General features: G+C 44.8%; 1 protein-coding gene across 1 annotated transcript in view; it reads right to left on the bottom strand.

The window, feature by feature from the left end:
• Positions 1–19,554, bottom strand: part of kcnq1.2 (potassium voltage-gated channel, KQT-like subfamily, member 1.2) — a 153,301-nt gene that overhangs the window by 86,104 nt on the left and 47,643 nt on the right. The window contains exon 5 of the mRNA XM_037683742.1: positions 9,471–9,611. Coding sequence (XP_037539670.1) covers positions 9,471–9,611 — 141 coding nt within the window. The remainder of the gene's footprint in view (positions 1–9,470; positions 9,612–19,554) is intronic.

The following is a 19,554-nucleotide window of genomic DNA, read 5'->3' as shown; positions in this document are numbered from 1 at the left end:
GTTGGGATTCTCACTGCGTGGAGTGAGGTCAACCCACAATCTGTTGAGTCAGTTGAAAATGACTTTTCATATTTTAAAAGAACTTGGCGAAGTTTGTCTCTTTCTTCATCAGATGTCAGAGCGTCGGCTTGGGCGACCACCTGATCAATCTGTGATGAGACTGATAAGGGTTCTTGCTCCTTGGGGAGCTCCAATGAATCCCTTTCTGAGTCGTCGGACCTGTCTATGGGTAAGACACCATAGGTTTGAGGTCCTTGGTCGACGTCATCGGTTGAGAAAAGAGCTATGGCCTGTGTTGGTTTTGTGAACCATACTGGCCCAGCTTCTTGACTCGGTACCAGGCTGTCTGGGAGTCCTCCCAGAAATGGAATGCCTAGTTCAAAATCATGAAAGTCAGTTGAAATCAACCATCCTAGCATAGTGTTTTTTGGGATCAGCACCTCATCCATGCCTGTGTTACACACAGCAATAGATGTGGTCCTGGAGTCAAGACTCACTTGGTTCGTGGCTTCCACGGACAGTCCCAAGTTGAAAAATGCAGGAGAAGGTTGAAAATATGCCTGTTTATGGCTAATAGCTTGTCTAGCTATGATGTGGATTCGCACCATTAGGTTAATCACCTGAGGTGGTACTGTGGTGGTTTGGTTGCTAGCAACTTGGCAGGCCTCTGGAATGGTCTGCCCAGCCTTAAGGTTTGCTGTGTCTAGCACAGGAGGATCCTTTGTGGCTGGTTTTAGGGACCACAGCACCTTGTTGATGGTGTCCACGTGGACACCTAACCTTACCAAAATGTCAGAGCCTATGTAGGATGCATGTGGTAAGTTTTGGATAACGAGAAACGGGTGTACCAGTTCTCGTTGGTTCCAGTTCAGTTTTAGGTTAATGACTCCTCCTGCGGTCATTACCTGTGAACTATTGGGAACTAATGGAAAGCGGAAAGCTTTTTTAATTAGTTCTAGACCAACGTGTTTGTGAACCAAGGTTTCATAGAAAGCTCGGTTAATTGCTGATTTATCTGTCCACAGAGACAGAACAGCATCGTTGGTGTGGGACCCTTGGATCTCTACACCTTTAGCTACCAGTGGTAGGTAGTGTTTGGTGGACTCTGACTGCTCCAGCTCACAGAGGAGGCTGTCTTGTTGGGTCAGAGTTTGGACCACTGGGTGGGTCTCTTTGGTTTCACATGATGTCAGAGGAGTACTCACCGGGCTCGTGTCCTCGGCTGAGGAGTCCTTTGCGTCTTCCGCGGTACCTGCTGTTGGGCAGTGTGTGTTACACTCCAGAGGCATATCTATTGGCAGTGGTTTGCTCACTTTTGTCCACATTGTTTGATCACCATAATCTATAATCGCGTCGAAGCGATTTATAAAATCCTGGCCAACCAAAAATGGGAATGAGTCAACACGAGACACGTGTACCGGGTGGTACAGTGTCATTTTGCCAACCTGCATGTGAACCATTGCTATAGCTGTCAGGGTTGTTCTCTCCTCTGAGAGACCCTGCATTTCTATAGCACATTCAGAGAGAGGTATTATCCTGTTAACACCGGCAGCGGCTGTCCTCAGCTCCTCGAACAGTTTAGCTGACATAATTGTTATGTCTGCCCCACCGTCCAGGAGTGCTTCGTGTGTGAGGACACCTTCGAGTGTTATCGACAGGTACGCCTTTTTGGCGACCCCCCTTCTGATAAAGTTACACAGAAACCTCTTGGGTTTTGTCTGACGCTTCTTCACGCGTTCAGCCTTGTCTGTGTTTGAGTTTGTCTGAACTGTCAGCACAGCTGTAGCTGTTTCTGAGTGTTCAGCTTGCGATGACTCGTCATCGTTTGTGTGTGTGTTTACCCCCCTTCTTCCGATGAGGGGTTGTTTGAGGCAACAACAGCAATGTCTTGGTGTGTTCCACCGACATCTGTAATGTTGTCATTCGCGCCCTCAGATGTAATAGTGATTACATTACTGCATAGTGCTCCTGGTTGGGTTCCCGTGTCAGTGTGTTTCAAAGTTTCTAACAACCTGCGTATTTTCTCTGTCTCTTCCGAGCTCAGAGCTGTAGGGCCTTGTTTCTGGAACTTTTGGGATTTTTTCGCCTCGGTTCGTTTCGTCCGAGGTGGGGGACGGTCAGGTATGTCTTTTGGGGGTTCCTTTACGTACTTTCCCTGATTATATGGGTCCTCTCGGTTCCCATATCTTTGCGTCCTACGCTCACCCCTTTTACGATAATCACGTTCATCCTCTGAAAGAGGAGCTTTTTTGTCCCAGCGTGCACCTTCATGACGCGGTTTGTTAGTTTGAACAGACTGTTTTTTCTCACCTTTATTAGGAGGAGGCAGCGAAGCACGCCGTCCTTCCAGTTCAAGATGGAGGGGTTTAATCTTTACACCAGGAAACACTTCTATGGGCGTCTTAGCATGAGGACATGCCTCGAACACATTCACAGCACACTGTTTAATCTCACTGATGGATTTTTCTCTGAAATTTGCCATCATTTGTACTGATCGTTTAAAATCAGTGTGGAGATTTTTGCTGAAAACAAATTTGAAACCTTCCTCTTCCTCCATACCGGTTTCATTTCTGTTACCAAAATAAGCTTGGAAGATTCTCTTGTAATAAACTCTTGGATGTTCAGTTTTGCCCTGCGTGACCTTGTCTGCAGCTGGGAAACCAGCAGGTCCCGTGCAGGAGTCGTACTCTCTGATCAAAGCTTCACACAGAAGGTTGTAATCCCTCCTCGTTGCATCAGGTAGACGCTCGATGAAGGTGAACACCTCTCTGTCTGAAGTGAGCCTTATCAGACTGATCTTATCCTCAACCGCAGCATTAGGATAACCTCTCAATCTGAACTCAAGATCTCTGAGGTACGCTTTTGTTCCAGATGAACCCATCGGTCCAGGTACAAAGCGTTGTACATATTTTGAGATTTTCTGCAAATCATCCATTGAAGGAGACAGTATCAACGGTCTCACTTGCGTGGTTGGTAGTGCAATATGGTGTAGGTCTGCCCCTACCACCCGAGATGGGGGTGGGGATGACGGAATGGTGGTAAGAGTAGGAGGTGCAAGTCGGTGCAGGTCTGTCCCTACCACCCGAGATGGGGGTGGGGGTGACAGAATGGGGCTAAGAGTAGGAGGTGCAAGTCGGTGCAGGTCTGTCCCTACCACCTGAGATGGGGGTGGGGGTGACAGAATGGGGCTAAGAGTAGGAGGTGCAACAGCATCTTTCTGGGGTGGTTGTGGTTGACCCGGACCCTGACCTTGTTCGTCTCTGAGTCCCAGACCAGCTCGCCCCACGTCAGAAATATTGTTTGTTGCTGTGGCTAGATTCTCCTCACAAGCTTTCAGGTGCTCCTGTGATGTCTGACATTCACTTTGTAAAAACACACAATGTTGGAGCAATCCCGCCTTTTCCACTTTGCATTCCTCCAGCTCCTTTGATGCGAGCTACAACTGTTGTTGTAGCACATAATTGTCCGAACACACAGCTTGGTACACACGGTCTTTATCCCTAATCTTCTCCTCATATGATTGAGCCTGTAATGACAGCTCAGTCTGTGAGAGGTCCCTCTCACCTTGCACTCTTTCTGCCTCCAATGCAGACTCATTCATCAATTCGTCACACCTCTCCTTTGCAGATGCATATCCTCTGGATAGCATGACATTTCGTGCAACCTGATGGTCCAATTCCTCTTTGAGGAGCAGAGAAATTTTTGCTAACCGTTCACGGCTCGATCTTTTATCCTCTGACACTGTGGCTCCTTTTGATAAACTTATCAGTTCTGCAGCTCTTTGAGCTTCATCAAGTTGTTCTAATTGTTCTAATTGCTTACCAACAATTGAATTTGTTAAAATATGTAAAGCCGTTTGGACGACATCTTGGGAGTGCAAGAGGTCAGTGTTTACGTCTTCGTCCGCCATTATCTGCTATTTAAAAATTAAATAGGAGAATGTGTTGTTTTAGGTGGTAAAATAAAATCAGAAGAGTCTCTCTCTTCTGATATATTTACTCTTATTTAATGATCTAGCAATTAAACGTGTATTATCTCTCCAGCAAATGAGTAAACTTTATCAACTCTGTGAATATCCTAACTGTATCTTTTAAAAAGTTTCTAGCTTTTTATTTTGCACCTCCATCAGAGGGATTACCAGTGAATAAAAGTTTTTAGTAAATGCCTTTCTGCATAAATACCTCAAGCACTTTTTAAATGCAAGATAACAGTGATTATTCAACTTGAAGAACGTTTATTAACCCAAAATTCGTCTTACAGAAAATAAACACGTTTAATTCCACTCAAAATGACCTAAAACACAGTGAACCTGTGATATCAAGTTTCCACAGGAGGTGGCAGCATAACCTTATTTTATTGCAACCCAGACACTGTTAGTGATGTCCAGTAGGAGTCGCTATGACTTCCTGTGGCATCCGGTGACATCCGGTCGTTAGCTGTTAGCTTAAAATTAGCATCGGCTAGCGAGGTCCAAAAACACCATTTAGTGACGGATTTCAAACTCAAAAATGGCAAAATTTTAGCAAGTAGGCTTCGAAGAATGTAGCAACGGATCAGAACGCAGCCTTAAAGCGTTTTCCAGCTTTAAAAACAGATTGAAATCCCCTATGAAAACGAGTTTTCATTTCCGGGTCACGTGACTGAATCTACCAATGACAGAGCAACAACGGGGTGAGAGGAAATGACGTAGGCACGTCACTCACTTCTCAGCGAATCACAGCGTCCCAACTCAGCCTTTCCAACCAATCACGGATCGTTTTTCCAACTAGCATGTTCGCCTTAGCCTGAAAAAAGTCTGTCAACTTTTCGTCTTTTAAACTGTCAAAATGCACCATTTTCTGCTAAAAATGCAACGAATCAAGCTCTGAGCTGCACGGAGTCGGCGCCCCAGCATTAAAAACGTCTTTCCAACCATTTAAAACCAACCGTTCGAACTTTTCAGAAACCGAACCGGACCAGAACAGTGTCTGGAACACAGTTTAAACAGAATAAAGCGTTTCCACAGCTCAGCAAATTTGTCACACAAAACAGACGTACAATTTCAGCTTTCAACAGACACGTTGACTCACAATTTCAGCGTTCAAAACACCGCTAGCTCAACACAGCGTTTTCTCCAAGAGTCGCAGCTCAGCTGCGTTTCAACACAGCTACAATCTGCACGTACTTCACAGCAGAATCTGCACTTTTCATGCCAACATGATATCAATTTTACACGAATACACAGTCCATTTATGAACACGTAACGGGCCACCAGTATGTAGATGAACATATACGTGAGATATATTCATCAATTAAATGGATTCTTTAATTTTTCTGGACTGTATATAACGTGCATTGAATTTAATAAAATGTGGACGTGAGACGTTAATTATCTTTGACTCACCACGACAGTGGGTCATTTATTAACAGAATCAAGTTTAACACATCATACATTTACATTAATTGGCAAAATATGGAAAATAACAACATGGCTAGTTTTAGCAAACTGTACAATTTTGATTATCCACACGGCGGTGGATGAGAACTTTACACAGACATTTCTAAAATATCTGGAGTGATTTCTATTTGATAGAAGAATTTAAAGATGGAAGATGAAGTTTAGAGGGAGGGAGATGGTGTGTGAGGGGAAAGTGTTGAACAGAACGACACCCTCCATTCGAACCCAGCTTTCCTCGGTACGCTCGGTAGTAAACTCGACTCGTTACCTCTCTGAAGATGAATCAGCGGATACGGAGTTCCAGTTAACGCTACCGGTTCAGCGTCTCCGTAGGATGGCTGTGAATCGTCCGAAGTAGTGACGGTATTCCGTCCGACACGGTTCACCTCACGAGTGGACTCACATGAGTGGAGTCCGTCAGAGTTCCACCCAGATGTGGAAGAAAGTTATAATCCCATAAGACTCGGAAGAGCTCTGTGGTCATGTCAGGATTTTCCTGTTTCCCAGCACGGGAACTCGACCGCAACCTCGGCTCGACTCAACTGGAACTTCGACCCAACAGGAACTTCGACCCAACAGGAACTTCGACCCAACAGGAACTGGGATGAACTAGGAAGTACCGACATTTAAAGAGCTCTATTTCCGGTTCATCTGGGAGTTTCTGATTGGTCAATATCGACCAGACAGGGGTGTGTTTTGTGACGTAAGAGGTCACTAGAAGTCAGAAAAACAGCAGGAATGTTATGGAACAGATTGAAAATGTTTTTAGAGACAGAGAGAGAAATGTTTGGACGGGTTGGCGGAAAACATTTGCCAACAGGTGCCAGCTTCTCTATTTACGTCTGAGAGGATGTAAAAACAAGACAGCTCGTTCCAACACTTGTCTGCGTTTGAGTCCAACCTTGGACCAACACTGCTCATTCAAAGACAGAAAATCAGAAAATGCATAATTACTCTGTAACAGACCTTAACATGAATTCTAACTTTGCATGAGGATTAAAAATCGTTATTACTGTTTCACAGTTAATAAAAATTGATTAGTTCACTACAACATCTAAAATGGTTTGGACTAAAACACTTTGATTATCAACATTTGTAAAATAGTAATGATAATAAAAAAGAGAGTGTTCTTTCACTTGAATTTTCAAGAAAGAAAGTCTCAGGATGGGTCAACCTGTATTTCTGGATTCAAATCAATGAAATGACAGTTTCTGTCCCAGATGGTTCTTAAGGTCAAGGTCTTGACCTTAGGTCTAGTTCACTACAGGCTGATGGTCCTTCTTGAACATGTGATCAGCTGGTTTTGGTTGTCAGCAGCAAAACTGGTTGATCCACTCTGAGAAGGTGCTATTTAAGAGACTGAGCTGAATACAGCACCTCAGACTGAGGAAGTCTCTCGGAGGAGAGACGAAACGTTTATATTTTTTGCTTTGTTTTGTTTTTTAGTTTTTTTTGAATGTCCAGAGGACCAGATTGAACTTTTTTGGATTTTTCTACCTGGATTATTGAGCATGCATCAGGATAATACATGTTATACTGTCTCCAGGTTCTTTTTGGACAATATGGACTTCAGTTTAGAATTTGGATATGACTGAGGGGTCAAGGTTCATTTTTTTTCAGGAGAAGCTAAACAGCAGCATGTTAAAGGTTTTTGGCACCACGCCAGTGGATAAACTGCTATTTACAATAGCAAGAATGGACAGACCTAGAGTAGGAAAAACCTCCTTTAGTAGTCGAGGGGGGACAACATCAAAGGGGAAACCATAAGGTTTCAAGTTGCACATGACCTGCTCTAGAGAAGATAGAGTGATGGGTTCAAAATGGTCAAATAGAGCTATAGATTGAGGTGGGATGGATGGGTCAGGAGTTGGAGGGGAAATGAGAGTCCGGGTGGTCACAAATATTTCCAAAAATAAATGTAGGAAGTTCTCGCATAGCTCAGTCGAGGCATCCAGAGGTGATGGTTCAGTGAGGTGGAGAACAGAGTTTAGGGTGGAGAAGAGGACATGTGGGTTGCGAGAGTTTGAGGTAATTATATCAGAGAAGTATTTGGATTTAGCAGCTTTCACTGCTTTCTGATAACGGCGCCAACTCTCTTTAAGTATTTGAAAAGAGACCTACAGCCTGTCTTTCCTCCACTTGCGCTCCGCCCTCTTACATTGCTGCCTAACGGCCTTGGTGACGTCACTCAGCCAAGGTTCTGCTCTGAGTTTTGATTTTTTGGGTTTTAACAAGCGCAACATGATCCAGAGTCTTTAAGCAGACAGAGTTGAACTGGGATGTCAGCTCCTCAGTGGTAGTGAGGAACACCGGGGGCTGAATGATCATTTCAGAGTTATAAACATCTGTGAAACATGTGGCAGTGAAATGGTTAATGGTCCTGCTACTACGTGCAGGAATGCACGGCTTAGGAATTAGATGGGGGAGGGTGAACTCAAACCGGACTGGCATGTGGTCTGAAAAAAACATTATCACCAATTTCAAGATTACTAACAGTCACATCACAAGTTAAAACAAGGTCCAGTGCATGTCCGCGCTCTTGGGTGGGACCGTTTACATGCTGAGTTAAATTAAGTGAGTCCAATAAATCTAAAAAGTCCTTAACCAAGGGCTTTTCAGGACAGCACACGTGCAAATTAAAGTCCCCAATAATGAAAACATGATTATATGTTGGTGTGATTTCAGCCAAGAAGTCAGAAAACTCATTTATGAAATACTTAGAGCGAGGTGGGCGGTAGACGAGTGCAAATAACGTCGGAGGCGAGTGGCCGATTTCAAAGACGCTCAGCTCAAAGCTGGCGTGGGAAACTGGGATGGGCAGTTGTTTACAGACAAAAGTTGGTTTGAATATTGTTAATAATCCACCACCGTGCAGGCCTGATGGCCGTGGTGCGTTAAAATACAGACAGTTCAGTGGCAATAATTCTATCAAGGCGTTGGACTCACTTGGAGACATCCAAGTCTCTGTGATGCAGAAAAAGTCCAACTCGTGCTCTTGAAAGTAGTCCCTGAGGATAAAAGTTTTGTTGGTAACAGATCTTGCGTTGACCAAACACATCCGGATACTGTCCAAAGTGGAGCTAGCAGCGGTGAAGTTTGCGCACATCAGTGGTCTCAGGTTTTCAATAACAGCTCCTCTGGGTCGGTCCGAGCTGCGCACCGGCTGACAAGTCCCGTTGTTTACCTGGTCCGGGCACGAGGGAAACTGGCGATGGAAACCATGACCACCAGCTGAAGAGGAAGATGTAACGTGCAGGGCTTTAAGCTTTACCAGCCGCCCAGCACGGTTTCACCAGCGTCTGAAGCGATGTCTCCAGGCAGGGAGGTGAGGAGCGCAGTGGAGGTAAGCTAGCACGTCCGCCAGCAGGGGGGTCCAGAGATACGCTCATATTGTTCCAAATAAGCGACATCGGTGATAGAAAAACAAATATCCAGAAGCTGTTGTCGGTCATACACCAGCAGTGGGTTTATATAACAGATAAAAAACAAACAAAACAAAAATAATCCAAACACCATCAGCAGAGGTGGATTGCAAGCCATGCACACGGGCGCCATCTTACCGGAAGTGCTAGATAAGTACAGTCCATTTACCACTTACCATTAGAATATGGTAAGACACAGTACACAGTATACTTTATAGTCCCTGTGGGTAAAGCAGTTTTCTAAAAGAGCATATATACATGCACTGAATAAGTCTTCATCTTCTTTCGGCTTTTCCCTCTTCAGGTGTCACCACAACGAATTATCCTCCTCCATCTCACTCTGTCCTCTGCATCCTCTTTTCTCACTCCAACTACCTCCATGTCCTCTCTAACTGCACCCATATATCTCCGCTTTGTCTTTTTTCTGGCAGCTGTATTTCTAACATCCTTCTACCAATGCACACACTATCCCTCCTCTGGACATGTCCAAACCACTGTCCATCCTCTGGACATGTCCAAACCATGCACTGAATAACATTATTTAAACAAATGTATGCACACAGACAACCTGTATACAAAGTAATTTTGAGTTTCTTGCTAAGTTGCCTTACCACACCCCACCACAGGGCATCAGCGTAGCTGGAGAAGCCCGTCTTGCCCTCCTCATCGACAGCATCTTTCTCCGCCAAGTAGACAAAGTAGGAGGAAAAGATCAGACCCAGAAAGCCGATGTACAGGGTGGTGATCAGCTCCTGAAAAGTTCAATTGATCAAAGATAAAAATAATAAAATAAATGCTGTATGAAATCACATTTGATTCTATTAAAGCTCTTTGAAATAGCTACTAGTGTTTAAACCAGTGGCTCTTTGCGACACCACTTGGTTGCTGAGGAGTGGGGTAGAGTTGCATTCGGGCCTAAAAAATCCGACCCGACCCAACCAATAAACTATAATTACAGGCCCAAACTCGAAAAAAGGAAATTAAAAAAAAATTATCGGTAAGCTTTTACTGCTTTTGTAAACAAATCAGTTTGACATGGTATTTTAAGAACGTATTTCAAAGAAAGGAAGATATAAGATTTATTGTCTCACCAAATGGATATTAACATACAAAATGAATAGCCTAAAAAGTCAACTCTAAAGATAGGCTATTATACAGATGAACAAAAATATTTTTAAAGCAAAATTACTAGGAAAAATACAGAACAAGGCTATTTTAATTGAACGCGCTGCTCGCTTTGGCTTTTGTAGCTGCTGCTACTTCCTTCACCGCAGATGACAGCAGGTGTGGAGACGTGCGTGGCCGGTGATCAGCTGATCCATCTTAAGCTTAACTGGGCATTTTTTTTACCTCTTTCAACCGGCCAGTCGGACCTGCCTCCTCCTCAATAAGTAGATTAACACAATTTCATATCATGCATTCTTATTTAGTTTTCTTTGTGCTGTATGATTCGTAAAACTGCATCAAAAGCTGGAGAACGACCCGACCCACCATCAAGCACATTATTTTGGGCCGACCCGGCCTCGGTTTAGAGATTGCAAGTCTAGAATTGGGGTGGGGGTCGACATGGAAAACCCCATCCATCCATCCATCCATTATCTTTACCCGTTTATTCCATTTTGGGTCACGGGGGTCGCTGGTGCCCATGTCCAGCAATCACTGTGCGAGGGGCGGGGTACACCCTGGACAGGTCGCAAGTCCATCACAGGGCCACATAGAGACACACGAGACAAACAACCATTCACTCTCTCACTCACACCTAGGGACAATTTAGAGTTACCAATCAGCCTAACATGCATATTTTTGGTCTGTGGGAGGAAACCGGAGTACCCGGAGAAAACCCACGCATGCACGGAGAGAACATGCAAACTCCACCCAGAGGGCCCCTGGACCGGGGTTTGAACCAGGGACCTGCTCGCTGAGAGGCAGCAGCTCTACCAGTTGCGCCACCGTGCTGCCATGGAAAAACTTGACCTGTAAAAATCTTTCTAAAGTGCCTTTATTGGGTAAAACACAAATTGTATTCTAAAAAAAAATGGCACTGTTCTTTAAGTTTTGACCAAATGTTTTTAAAAGCTTTCCTGGTAGCAAACATAAAAGTCTTCCACCAAACACAGTGAGAGTTTTAAGTGACCTATGAGTGACATCTGCTGAGCAGTTGTTGACTGACGCCAGTCTTCTTCCTTCTGTTTACTCACCAGTCACACACGCTAACAAAGGATTGTTAATGTCCTGCATGTCCTCACGAAGAAACAAATGTTAAAGTCTCACTATGCCTGCAATCTTGTGAGGGAGGACTTTGCGCAACCAATGCTCTACACCTTTTTGGGTTTTATGAAGTCTTTTAGGATTCCCTTCAGAAATAATAGTCCTTGCATCATAGAGTAGGCTACACTGAAATTTCTGAAGGAAGGGGGTGGCAGACACTAACAAATTAAATTAAAATCAACAAGAATATTGGGTGGAGCAGGAAATTGACTGAACTTCCTCAATCCATCTTCAGTCTACCTCTGCAGGAAAGTGGATTCTGTTATATTCATCCAAAATATTTAAAATTTGATGATTTAGTAAATGTGATGTGGTGGGTAGTGAGACAATTCTTAATTGTATGTTTGTTTTGCTTATTCACTTTATCTCCTCAAATAAATTATAAAATATACATGAATATGAGTCATATTTAGAGCACTAATTAACCTTGCTAAGAGTTGGTAAACATGTGGTGCCCATTAAATAAACAACACAAAATACTGAGTTTATATTATTAAAAGGAATAACCATAAAAATGTTAAACAGCTGCTTTTATTGTCTAAGGAGGAAAAATTAAAGTAAATGCAAAAGCACTTATAAGCCTACAAATGTATTAACATTAGTTGTTTTCCAGACTGAATAGTTAATGGAACGATCAGATACAGTACAGTGCATGAGTATTGATGTAGGATCAAATGCAAACAGTCATACTAAAATCAACATTTTATGAGCAGACATTCTAATATACAGACAGTAATCCAATTATTGATATAAAACGCAGAGGATGTTTGTAAAGAGATGGAATAAGGTTCCCTTTGGAAATGATTTATTAATGCTTTATCAAAATATTATTCAATAATTTGTAAACATCTTACAGATTAACAAACATTTATAGAATACTACTCATACATTGAAGCAGGTTACCTATTTGGCAAAATCAAGTGTCGTCACTCAGGCACATGTAATTTTTTGCTAGCCGATTGACCTCTTTTTTTCCTTTTTTTAAATAAATGCCCTTTGATACATTCCAAAAACAAAACAAAACATTTTAATCAAATACTTGTAAAGATCCATTCCAGATGGGAGATGAAACATTTCTCATTTAAAGAATCTGGTCAAGATGTAATAAGCTTTATTATTATTATACCGAGATACAGCGAGAATTTGTCCGTACAGTTGTCCGAAAGATGGGCGGAGTACACATAGCTGCTGCTATGATAGTAATAACAGTTGATAAGGCTTTCCAGTTTTTGAAATCTGCATTTGACATCATCCAGACAGATTTGTTCCATCTCAAACTTGTCCTAAATGCTGACAAAACCAAAGGGATGCTTTTTTCAAAAAGGAAGTTGGTCCCAGCAGTTCTTCATTTCATCCTCAAATGGTGTCTCGATTGAGTTTGTTGATTCCTATAAATATTTGGGTATCTTTGTCGTCTCTTTTAAGCTCCATGTGGAAAACTTGGTAAAGAAACTGAAAGTTAAACTGGGTTTCTTTATCAGAAACAGATCCCGTCTAACTCTGAATGCTAGGAAACGCCTTGGATCTGTGACCTTCCTTCCCTTCATTGATTATGGTGACATTATTTACATGAACGCTCCTACAAGCACCCTGCAGATGTTGGATGCTGTCTATCATGGTGCACTAAGATTCATAACTGACTGTGATTATCGTACCCACCACTGCACCCTGTATTCACTGGTTAACTGGACATCATTAAATTCACGCAGACTCTCTCACTGGTACATTTTCATCTTTAAATCACTTCTTGGTCTGCTGCCTTCATACATCTCCTCCTACATGTCTCTGTGTGAGTGCAGCTACAGTGTGCGCTCTCAGGACATTACCTACAGTGTTCCCTCAGTGCGGACTGAACTAGGCAAAAGGGCCTTCTCCTACTCGGCTCCTGTTTCCCAGAATATCTTACAAAAAGATCTGAAGCTCTCGACCTTGACCTCTCTAAGTGGCTTTAAGAATCTGTTGGACTCCTGGCAAGGACCAATGCAGACATGTTCCTGTTTTCTACATTCGCCTTAGAATCTAGCTGTTTTTTGTTACTTTTCTTTTTTTGGCCATCCTATTTGTTTAAAAAAAAAAAAATCAGTATGCCTTTTTATAACTGTCTATTGTTGTCATCATTCTTTGTTGAAATCAGGTCTCTCTTGTAAATGAGTCCTCGAGGCTCAATGGGGTTTACCTGTCTAAATAAAGGTTGAATGAGGCCTCTTATCCTTTTCAGAATATTTGTTTAAGATAGAAAAGGGGACAAAGCCAAAAAATCTCTTCACACCTTGTCCTATCAGGACATTCATTCAACCTTTATTTATACAGGTTAATCCCATTGAGCCTCGGGGACTCATTGACAAGAGAGACCTGAATGACATGATTTAAGACATCAAAAATACTCCTCCAGCAAGCACATTTATGAACACGTTACACATGCATTTGACGGAAAGGCTGTCCATGAAGCATTTCCAGTCCTGATAAGATGATGGTCAGCCGGCACAGTTCTGATAAGCCTCCATGGTGGGGGCTTGCGATAGACAAAGTTTTTCCTTAGCTTACATATTACCCAGGATAAATTGATATGTCAGCCTGCTTTCGAGGCCAAACCGGGGGATTCAGGTTCAGATAAGCCACAATTGTTGATTTTTTCAGGCAGACTTTTATCCTCCATATTAAAAACGTTACTAGAACCGCCTTCTTTCACCTGCGTAATATCACTTGATTAGAAACATTTTTTTCTATCTTCAACATTTGTTTTGGGGCAGCACGGTGGCACAACTGGTAGAGCTGCTGTCTCTCAGCGAGCAAGTCCCCGGTTCAAATCCCGGTCTGGGGGCCTTTCTGGGTGGAGTTTGCATGTTCTATCCGTGCATACATGGATTTTCTCCGGGTACTCCGGTTTCCTCCCACAGACCAAAAACATGCATGTTAGGCTGATTGGTAACTCTAAATTGTCTCTAGGTGTGAGTGAGAGAGTGAATTGTTGTTTGTCTCATTTGTCTCTGTGTGCCCCTGTGATGGACTGGAGACATGTCCAGGGTGTACCACGCCCCTCGCACAGTGATTGCTGGACATGGGCACCGGCGACCCTCGTGACCCAAAATGGAATAAGTGGGTAAAGATAATGGATGGATGGATGAACTGAATAATTTAACATAATAATAATAATAATACTTTATTTATAAAGCCCTTTAAAACAACCACAGCTGCCACAAAGTGCTGTACATATAAAATCAAGAACATTTAAACACATAAAAACAGTTGTTAAAACATTAAGATCAATAGAAATAATAAAAACAGTGCAGAGTAAATTCAGTGTGTGCTAAAAGCCAGGAAGTAAAAATGTGTTTTTAAAAGAGTTTTAAAACTGGACAGTGAAGGGGCTTGTCTGATGGGAAGAGGGAGATCGTTCCACAGTCTTGGAGCAGCAACAGAAAAAGCTCTGTCCCCTCTGAGCCTCCGCTTGGACCTCGGCACCTCCAGGAGCAGCTGATCAGCTGATCTGAGGCACCGAGCAGGAGAGTATGGGTGAAGCAGCTCAGAGAGGTAGGATGGAGCAAGACCATTTAAACTTTTAAAAATAAATAAAATAATCTTAAAATGAACTCTAAAATGAACAGGCAGCCAGTGGAGTGAAGCCAGAGTGGGGGTGATGTGCTCCCTTTTTTGAACTCCAGTTAGAAGCCGAGCAGCAGCGTTCTGGACCAACTGGAGGCGTCTGAGGGAGGACTGGCTGACTCCAAGGTAAAGAGCGTTACAGTAATCCAGCCGAGAGGTGACGAAGGCATAGATTACTGTTTCCAGCTGCTGTTTTGTAAGGATGGTCTTTTCCTTAGCCAGCTGTCTGAGGTGATAAAAACTGGTCTTGACCACCGCTCCAATCTGGGACTCTAATTTAAAATCACTGTCCATTTTAAAACCCAAGTTAGAAATAGTTTTATTTACATGTGGTGCCAGAGGGCCCAGATCAACAGGGCAAGGTTCACAAGAGCCACTAGGACCAAACACCATCACTTCTGGGTTTTTTTTTTCATTGAAATTTAAGAAGTTTAAAGACATCCAGGCTTTGATGTCTTCAAGACACAACAGAAGTGGCCTAATTGAGGGGGCATCTTTCTTTTTAAGTGGCATATAGATCTGACTGTCGTCAGCGTAACAATGAAAAAAGATCCCATGCTTTCTAAGGATTGATCCCAATGGAAGCAGGTAAAGGGAGAAAAGCAGGGGACCTAAAACAGAGCCCTGTGGAACCCCAAAACACAGAGGAGCAGTGGAGGATTCAGACACAGCTATGTTGACAGACATGGTTCTGTCTGCCAGATAGGACCTAAACCAGCTCAGTGCAGTACCACAAATACCCACTTGGCGCTGTAAGCGTGATATTAAAATGTTATGGTCCACGGTATCAAAGGCAGCTGTTAGGTCGAGCAGGACAAGAACCACATGTTCACCAGAATCATTAGCCATAAAAATATCATTAAAAACTCTGACTAGAGCTGATTCTGTGCTGTGGTGAGTTTTGAAACCAGACTGAAAAACCTCCAGGATATTGTGCTCATCCAGAAAACATTTGACCTGTGAATATACAATTTTTTCTAAAATTTTTGAAATAAAATGCAGCTTGGAGATGGGCCTAAAATTAGCCAAAACAGTTAGGTCTAGGCTAGGCTTTTTAAGCAGGGGCTGTACCACAGCATGTTTAAAACTTATTGGGACAACACCTGAGGACAGACTGCTATTGATAACAGCAAGAATCACCTGCCTGATGCTGGAAAACACCTCTTTTAAAAGACGAGGGGGGACAAGGTCACGAGGAGAACCTGATGGTCTAATATGGCCGACCACATCCTCTAAAAGGGTCAGGGTCACTGGTTCAAATCTATCAAACACAGCCAGGCAGGGGACCAAGCAAGAGGGGTCAAAAGCAGGGGCTGAAATAAGGGCCCTTGTGGTAACAACCTTATTTATAAAAAACTGCAGGAAGTCATTACAAAGTTCAGTAGAGGCTTCCAGACAGACAGGTTGTGGGGCCTTCAGGACAGAGTCAATAGTTTTAAAAAGGACACATGGATTATTTTGATTGGACACAATAATATCTGACAAGTGTTGTTTTTTGGCCTCTTTAACAGTGTTCTGGTACTGACGTTGACAGTCCTTTAAAATGTAAAATGAAACCTCCAGTTTATCCTTTTTCCATCTCCGTTCAGCTCTGCGGCACTCCTGTCTGGCTGCAATAGTTTTTTCATTAAACCAGGGTTCAGATCTGGCTTTAGGCCGCACCAGTTTAGATGGAGCTACACAGTCCAAAATGGTTTGACAGGAGGAGTCAAACCAGGAGCTCAGCTGTTCGGTGTCAGCAGCAGAGCCAGAGGGAGCACAGAGCTGTTCAAAGGCAGCAGAGAACTGGCCAGCAGTGGAAGGGTTAAAAACAACAAAGATGGCAAAGAATAATGTTCAAGTTTGGATTTATCTTACAAATATTTTAGAGATTCTTTCCCCAAAAAATCTCGGTATTCTGTGGTCTACACTCATCTCCAGGCCAGCGGTCACTCTTTCAAGGATGAAGATGTTCACATCCTGGACAGAGAGGAACAATGGTTTGAGAGAGGAGTAAAGGAGGCCATCTTTGTGAAAAGAAATCGTCCATCATTAAACAGGGGTGGAGGCCTCCGGGTTCAACTGTCCCCCTCTTACAATGCTGTGATTGCTAGTATCACTCAGCCCTCTGTGAGTAGTAAACAGCCATCAGTGTGCTAATGACCCATTGTTAGGTTGATGGTCCTTCTTGAGCATGTGATCAGCTGGTTTTGGTTGTCAGCAGCAAACTGCTTGATCCACTCTGAGAAGGCGCTATTTAAGAGACTGAGCTGAAAACAGCACCTCAGACTGAGGAAGTCTCTTGGATGAGAGACGAAACGTTTCTAGATTTTTTTGCTTTGTTTTGTTTTTTGTTTTTTTGAATGTCCAGAGGACCAGATTGAACTTTTTTGGATGCTTTGGGTTTGTTTCAGATGTAATGGACACGGGGACGGAAAACAAAGAAGATAACAAAGCAGAAAAGTGAGAGAAGAGTTCAAATGTAAAGAAGGAGATAGGAATAGAGGAGATAGAGGGGGATAAAGAGAACACAAATCAACATCATTGAAGTCTGCCTCTAGACCTGCGGAAAGAGAGAGAAAAAAAACACGACAGAACCAAGAAACCACAACAACAAACAACTTATATAATGATAGTTATAACATAATTAGAAAGTATTTTATACATTACATGGTAATACAATATATATTTGATGGCCAGCACAACCCAACTGAGTGTGTATCTGATAAACACCTGAATCTAAACACCTGTGTGAGCATGCTTATCACTAAAAGGTTTCTCATAAAAAAGTTCAATAGTGGATGTGGGGACCCATAAACCCGTCCCCGTAGGACACAAAGGCAAAGCAGGGAAGCCCGGAAGCCCGGAAGCCCGGAACCACAGACACACAGCGTTCCCCAAGCCCGGAACTCCGGTAGTCCCCCAACAGGGACACCCGCACCCCCCAGAGAGAGAAGCAAAGGGAAGCCCCGGGCGATCCCCAGCAACCACAATGCAGAAACCCCCCGGACGCCGTAGCGACAAGTCAACAGGCCCCGCCGGCAACCTGCCCCTCCAGAGTGGATCCGGCCATGGACACCAATCCCTGAGTCCCGAGGTCATACCACCCCCCAACAGAGGCCCGACAGAGCCAGGGCACCCAGGCCCCCGCAGGCAGCCACCAGGGTGGGCCTGCACACACCCCACCACCCAACCCCAGCTGCTGAGAGCCGCCAATGCACCGGCGGCAGGGGGGCCCACCACCAGGGGGGGAGCACGACCTTCCAAATGGGGGGCCAAAACTGGTCCAAGAGAGGGGGGCCACCCAAAACCCAACCTGAGACAAACAGGCACACAGAGACAGCCCGACAGAGCCTCTGTTGGGCTGTCCATGCGCCCCACCTGCCCAACAGTGACCGCAAGCCGGCCCCAGGCCGGGGGCCAGAGCAGCAGGGAGCAGCAGGGAGCAGCAGCCGAGGAAGACCGGCCCAGCGCACCAATGCATCCCTAAAGCCCCACACCACAGGCCCAGAGAAGCCCCGGCATGCCACCCATGCACCCCCCCCCACACACACACACACAGCACCCCGCACCGTGAATGTCACATCATGGCGACCAGCCAGCACTTTGTCGAAGTGAAGCCATGTCCCCAACCACCGCCATGCACTACCAACGACCACACACACACAACCACAGCTGACCTCCCGCCAGAACCCGGCAGTCACCCCAGCCAAAGGGCTGGCCATCAGAACCAGGAACCCTGATAAAAGGATCCAAACAATCCAGGGAGAACCGGAGCACCAGCCCCACCCCCAATCGCCCCCAAAGGCCCAATACCCACCCACAGCCCAGACCCCAACCAGGCAGCCTACCCCCCGCCCCGACCCCAAATGTCAGACAGAGAATGAGGGTTTAAGAAAAGCTGTAAAACCCAACTCCTCCCTCCCCCCACTCAAATAAGATGTTGATGCATGTTGTTATATAGTGCGTTTAAAATGGGGGGATGAGGTGGCGACTGGCACAGACCCACCCCCTCCCCAGAGAGCATGCAGTGCCCGTTCACCCCCTCAACCCTTGCCCAGAACCCTAAATGTCTACATGCTACATATGAGAGTGTGCACAGGTCCCAGAGGTGAGAATGATTACACATTCCACCCCCTATATGCCACCATGTGCCCACTCCAGACCCTATATATGCATGTGTCATGAGAATATGAGTGTCTAGGTTGTTTGATAAAATTGGGGCCCAGGTTTCCATGAACCACGGAGATGGAGGATCCTCCCCGCAGCTCAGTAGTGCACCTGAGTCCCAAGGCCCTACTTGAGTGGTGGTGTGATGGAGTGGGTGGAGGAAGACGTCGGGATGGGGAGGAACAACTGAGGTGGCAATGCCCTCCCAGGGGGCCAGCTCCCCCACTGACCCCAATAGGCACCCCCATTCTCCGAGATCCACCAGGGGAGGGAGGCTCCAGTGCATTCATCCAAGAGCAGGAGGCAGCCGCACCTCCAGGGACCCAGGCCACGGACCGGCACATAGCCCCGAGGACCAATCAGAACCCGGGCCAGTGACCCAAGCCCCCCTGAGATCATCCAGACCCCCAACCTGATCCCCAGCTCAACACCCAGCCCCCCAACCAAAGACGCCACCAAACTCCAGCAGCGACAATCAGCCAGGAGTGCCTGAACAGCCGCAGAAAGTGCACCACGATGATCAAGAGCGCACCCCCACCCCCACAAAAGGACCGACCAGGCCACCACAGCAACACCCACAATGAGAGCACCCCATGCAAGGGAGGGCACATGCCTAACATGTCCAGACACCCCCAGGCCAGCAGTGCAGAGCCACCTGAGCAAAAGCCCCCCCCC

Source organism: Nematolebias whitei, chromosome 10 (genome assembly GCF_014905685.2).
Source record: "Nematolebias whitei isolate Nwh7 chromosome 10, NemWhi1, whole genome shotgun sequence".
Taxonomy (NCBI): Eukaryota; Metazoa; Chordata; class Actinopteri; order Cyprinodontiformes; family Rivulidae; genus Nematolebias; species Nematolebias whitei.
This window is presented reverse-complemented; position numbering and strand designations above follow the sequence as displayed.